Consider the following 6191-nt stretch of genomic DNA (forward strand, 5'->3'; position numbering starts at 1 on the left):
ACATTTCCACGTTGAAATGACGTGGTGTGCCCAGTGGGTAGGCCTATTTAATGAAATCCTGGCTGTTGAGGTAGGCAACAGATCGCAAAGCAGGGAATCCCTAATTCCCCACTGAGCTCCTTTTTGGAAATGGCAAGTTCACTTTCTCATCCATAAACACATATCAAGTGATGGGAGCTGTCCAGCAGCTTTCATCAGCAGGATGGGGGGCCTTTTCATTAGGAGGGACGTCTAACACGGATCGCTAAAATAATGATTATGATCACATTTCCTCAGTTTAAATATTAGGCCTATGGGGACAACTATACATTTGGCAGCCAAGCACGAGATATCAGTGTAGCCTTTTATCATGGAGACATGATGTTGAAATACTGTATCTTCAAGGCTAGAATAAAAATTACACAGCTATGTTTTTTTAAGAAGCTAATGACAGGAGTGGCAAGGAGTGGAATGTTGGCTGAAAAGACTGGTACTCAGACTATACCTTTACAAGGAACCCACTCAGAATAGTTTAAACCCTGGTGGCAACAATAGGATGAACACACATAGCCCCAAAGTTAGGTTAAAGGCCCAGCGCAGTCAATAACTTGATTGTTGTGTGTTTTATATATATATTTACACTATGAAGATGGAATAATACTGTGAAATTGTGAAAATGATGATAATGCCATTTTAGTGTAAGAGCTGTTTGAAAAGACTGGCTGAAATGTCAGTCTGTTTTGGTGGGATGGAGTTTTGGCCTGGCCTGCCACGACTCCAACACCATCATTAAGTTTGCCGACGACACAACAGTGGTAGGCCTGATCACCGACAACGATGAGACAGCCTATAGGGAGGAGGTCAGAGATCTGGCCGTGTGGTGCCAGGACAACAACCTCTCCCTCAACGTGACCAAGACAAAGGAGATGATTGTGGACTACAGGAAAAAAAAGAGGACTGAGCACGCCCCCATTCTCATCGACGGGGCTGTAGTGGAACAGGTTGAGAGCTTCAAGTTCCTTGGTGTCCACATCACCAACGAACTATCATGGTCCAAACACACCAAGACAGTCGTGAAGAGGGCACGACAAAGCCTATTCCCCCTCAAGAGACTAAAAAGATTTGGCATGGGTCCTCAGATCCTCAAAAAATTCTACAGCTGCACCATCGAGAGCATCCTGACTGGTTGCATCACGCCTGGTATGGCAACTGCTTGGCCTCCGACCGCAAGGCACTACAGAGGGTAGTGCGTACGGCCCAGTACATCACTGGGGCAAAGCTTCCTGCCATCCAGGACCTCTATACCAGGCGGTGTCAGAGGAAGGCCCTCAAAATTGTCAAAGACTCCAGCCACCCTAGTCATAGACTGTCTCTCTCTGCTACCGCACGGCAAGCGGTACCGGAGTGCCAAGTCTAGGTCCAAAAGACTTCTCAACAGCTTCTACCCCCAAGCCATAAGACTCAGAACAGCTAATCATGGCTACCCGGACTATTTGCACTGCCCCCCACCCCATCCTTTTTTACGCTGCTGCTACTCTGTTAAGTATTTATGCATAGTCACTTTAACTCTACCCACATGTACATATTACCTCAACTACCTCAACTAGCCGGTGCCCCCGCACATTGACTCTGCAACGGTACCCCCCTGTATATATAGCCTCCCTACTGTCACTTTATTTTTCTTCTGCTCTTTTTTTTCTCAACACTTTTTTTGTTGTTGGTTTATTTTTACTTTTTTTGTTTAAAATAAATGCACTGTTGGTTAAGGGCTGTAAGTAAGCATTTCACTGTAATGTCTGCACCTGTTGTATTCGGCGCATGTGACCAATAACATTTGATTTGATTTGATTTGGTGACGTTACCAGGTGGTAAATAAGTTAATAGACCAATAAGAAAGAGAGTTCCAAACCTCTCTGCCAATAACAGCTAGTTTTCAGTTTACCCCTCCCCACTCAGACCACTCCCAGACAGTCCTAGCAAAATTATTGCTTGAGAAAGAAGCTTTCTTTCTTTTTGACCATTTTAATTCAAAACAATCACTGTAAGGTACTTGATTGTTACCCAGAAATGATTTGATATTGAGATAAAAACGAATGCATTGGAACTTTAAGTTACTTCACTGCCCTGAGGTCAGGTGTATATTTTCCTTATGGTTAAGGTTAGGGTTAGGGGGATAATATACATGCTCCATGCTCTTCCAGTCTACCACCTCCACCCACATTATGACTACAGCTGCTGGCTTTATAACTATGAGGATAGGCCAAACAGCTGTGCCTCCTGTGAGTCAGTACTGGTTCTGTAATATAATGTGTAACCTATTCCACTGTTTGTCTTTTTCTGTCTTTCTCTGATAATTTTAGGTGATTCTAAAACAATGCATTTCTGAGTAATTTTAGGATCTGTTACATATTTATATGAAACGTTCTGGTCTAAATAATGCATTTAAATGTATGGTTAGAATCAATGTACTGCATTATTTATGTGGTTAGAATTGTTATTGTAATGCAATTCAAGGTGTCTGGAGTTAATGTTACCCTTTATAGCTAGCTCTGAACCCATTCCAATGGCACAAGCCCCTGCCTGCCTCTGTAATCAGTGTGTGTGTGTGCGTGTGCGTGTGCGCGTGAACGTGAACGTGTGTGTGTGTGTGTGTGTGTGTGTGTGTGTGTGTGTGTGTGTGTGTGTGTGTGTGTGTGTGTGTGTGTGTGTGTGTGTGTGTGTGTGTGTGTGTGTGTGTGTGTGTGTGTGTGTGTGACAGAAAGATCCCATTCTTTATACCATATCTGAACTGTAATGGCTGTTTCCGTTTTTGAAAATCACACATCTCATTTTGCATTAGATGGAGTTTAACTGAAGATGTAAACTTGTAACTGTTTAGCTCAATACCCATTTACTGTGCAGATCAATGCAACACCCGTACATAGGTCTCTCACCCAATAACATCAATATCTCACACGTCCGAAAATGATTTCATATTCAGTCAACTATATTCTTCATTTTGTCTAATATATACTTATAGTCTAAATGTCCATGTCAGTTTAAGATCTAAGCTTCATTCAATATTGCCTAAAAATGTGCCTATTGCATAATTGGCTGTCTGTAATTGGCCATGCTTGAAAATAAATCACGTGAATTTCAGAATAACAGATTATATTAAAATAATGTAATCTCAAAATGTTCTTTCTTTGTTTTCTTTTTCAACTGTCATTGAAAACTTTCCTCTATGTTTGTGCTTAAAGAGTGGACATTACACGCAGAAGTTAGTATTTCGATAGTTTTTTATTGTTTCAGTGCTATAAAGCTGGTATGATGTAGGACGGAAACCTTCGTGTCTCGTGGATACATACCATACGAAACGTAACATATCATACTAAATGAAGTGTCTCGGAATTACGTACAGAATAATACGAAATGCTCTGAGACCAGGTCACATGGATGGAATGCATGAATTATGTAAATTGTATTTGAATAACACGTCTTGCATGGGAATACAACGATGCCTTGCAGATATCTACAACATCGAATATGCTACACAGGAGCAGCGTACACAGCATAAAGGCCTACAAATATACTGCATGTCTCTCTCCACGTCTCACTGTATATGACCCATAGGCTATTCTGTTTCTAATTCACACCGTAGGCTAGAGACAGTCCCTGAAAATAACATGTTGCTTTTTTGCGCTTCGTAAACTCCATCATTGGAATGAAGTAAACGGTAACACTTTACTAATGAACGGCTCACGGTCTATGGAATTTGCATCTTATGATCTTCTTGAAAGCACTTTGGATGTCTTTGTTAAAGTAGGCATAAATGATGGGGTTTAGGAGAGAGTTCGAATAGCCCAACCAGTTGATGACGGCACCTAGCCACTCTGGCATGTAACAGCTCTCCGCACAGAAAGGCAAGACCAGCGCCACGATGAAAAACGGCAGCCAGCAGAAAATAAAAGTCCCCATGATGATACCGAGCGTCTTTACCGTTTTCCGCTCCCTGGCCAGAGCTATTTTCCTCTTAGCCTCAGTGTTCTTTTCGCTCCTGTTCTCACCCCCTTGTGAGGACTGTGGAGTGTTGGGGAGAGGCAGGTGGTTCTTAGAATTGTTGGTAACTTCTATGATCTCAAACGACTCGCAGTTCTCCCCGTGCTTCACCGCGCCGTTTACGCACGGGGACTTGGATGTAGGCTCCACACTATGTTTCCAGTTCTTGCCTCCCGCCTCTACGTTGATCTTCTTGTGGGAAATAGCCGGCGACACCGCCAAGCACTTGTCCGACACTTTTGCCTTTTCCGATTTCTTCACAGTTTTCCAAACCTGGAACCTGGCTGCCTTGAATATCCGACCGTAGAGGACCAGCATGAGGAAAAGCGGGATGTAGAAAGCTCCGAACGTGGAGTAGATGGTGTAGCCCGGGTCCTGGCTGATGGTGCAGGCGTCCGGGTTCGCCCTGTCCTCGGCTTTCCTCCAGCCTAACATGGGTGGGATGGAGATCGAGAACCCAATCAGCCAAGTCACGCTGATCAGCAGCACGGCTCGTCTGGGTGTCCGTTTGTTCACATAGTCTATTGGGTCCGTGATAGCCCAGTACCTGTCCAGGGCAATTGCGCACAGATGCAAAATGGACGACGTGCAGCACAACACGTCCAGAGAGATGAAAATATCACATATCTCCTGTCCCAGGGTCCATTTGTTCAGGACTTGGTAGAGGGCCGCCATGGGTAGTACCAGAACTGATACCATGAGGTCAGTGACGGCTAGCGAGCCGATCAGATAGTTGGCCACGTTCTGGAGCGACCTCTCCAGCGCGATGGCCGCGACCACGCACGCATTGCCGAATATGGAACAGAGGATGAGCGCGCCGAGCAGCAGAGAGGTGACCACCTGGTAACTCAGCTCCACCTCGGGCACACTTCTAGACCCCATTGCTTTGTCATTGTCACCCCACTCTGGAATGACATCCACAACGTCGGGGAAGGCTGTGGTCGTATTACTATTTTCACTACCGTTGTTGATAAAATCCATAGTTCTTCAGGGTCCGAGACACACACGGTGCGCCCGGTAGGACAGGACAGGGGAGCCAAAGGGGGGAATCTGGAGGCACGGTCAGTCCCTCGTGCTGGAACCAGTGTGGGTACTAACGGGGTCCATCGGAGTTCCCGTGCCTGTTCCTTCGTTCCGGCGACGCATGACGCAAATTGCTGTGTGTGTGTGTGTGTGTGTCTGCCGGGGCGCTCACTGGTCCTTCAAATCATCTGCGCCTGGTGACGCCGTGAATTCATTTATACCAGCAGCGGTAGTTGTACGTCAGACTGCCATGAGGTCGCCGCGGAGTTTTGTTGGTCTGCTCTCCCTCGCAGTGTGTCGTTTCGGTGGTTGCAGACGACAGATAAAGAGCAGAGCTTCTCCCCTGGTTTATTTCCTCTTCTGTTTCCTTTAGACTTTTTGTCTTTTCTTATTTTAACATTTTCTCATAGCCTATCGATTATTTTCTACCTCCGTAGCCTAATGAAATTATGCAAGAAACTAAAGTCGTTTTCTGCATTACGAGTAACTATATCTGCATTACGAGTAACTTGGTTTTAGTCGATTGATATTTCTTTTTTAATTGATTCCAAGCTGGGAACGCGTTTCATCTCATCGGACATTGTCATCATTCTCTTCAACAGATGACAAAAAAATACAAATAAGACAGATTTATCAGGGAAAAAACATTAACATTTCACAATGTGATATAGAATAATTGAAGTATAAATGGTACTTAATTCATAATATATGTAATTCTTAATGTGATTGAAAAAATAGGCTCGTTCTCAAAATTAGTGGACCGCGCGTTGTTTCAAGGACCATGGACAGCTCCATGCACGAGTCCAGAACAGAAATATGCTGCCATCTGCTGCAAGGAATGAGATCTAGCCTGCGCACTTTGGAGCTCAGTGTGGTTTCTAAAGCCCTGATGATGAAAGAGTGAGTGAGAGTGAGTGAGAGAACTCGCTCACGCGTTTCTTAAAATCCCATGCCTTCTATAGCCAAGGTCGTGTAACAAACAAACACCCGTCTATGAGTGTTCATGTTTCCAAACATACTCAATAGCCTATTAAACCAATGATAGACCTACATTCGATTTTTTTCAACAGTTTTATATTGGCGTATTATATTACTTATGATTTCCATACCCATGTTCTGCTTAAACATAAATACTGAGGTAAGATGCACAT

At 44.2% G+C, this 6191-nt stretch overlaps 1 protein-coding gene across 1 annotated transcript; it reads right to left on the minus strand.

Moving 5' to 3' along the window:
• Positions 1-3275: 3275 nt before the first annotated feature.
• htr1aa (5-hydroxytryptamine (serotonin) receptor 1A a) lies at positions 3276-5459 on the minus strand. The gene has a single exon (XM_041900064.2). The coding sequence runs from the start codon at positions 4996-4998 to the stop codon at positions 3718-3720; it is 1281 nt and encodes a 426-aa protein (XP_041755998.2). The 5' UTR covers positions 4999-5459; the 3' UTR covers positions 3276-3717.
• Between the last annotated feature and the right edge of the window lie 732 nt (positions 5460-6191).

This window comes from Coregonus clupeaformis, unplaced genomic scaffold (assembly GCF_020615455.1).
Source record: "Coregonus clupeaformis isolate EN_2021a unplaced genomic scaffold, ASM2061545v1 scaf0011, whole genome shotgun sequence".
Classification (NCBI taxonomy): Eukaryota; Metazoa; Chordata; class Actinopteri; order Salmoniformes; family Salmonidae; genus Coregonus; species Coregonus clupeaformis.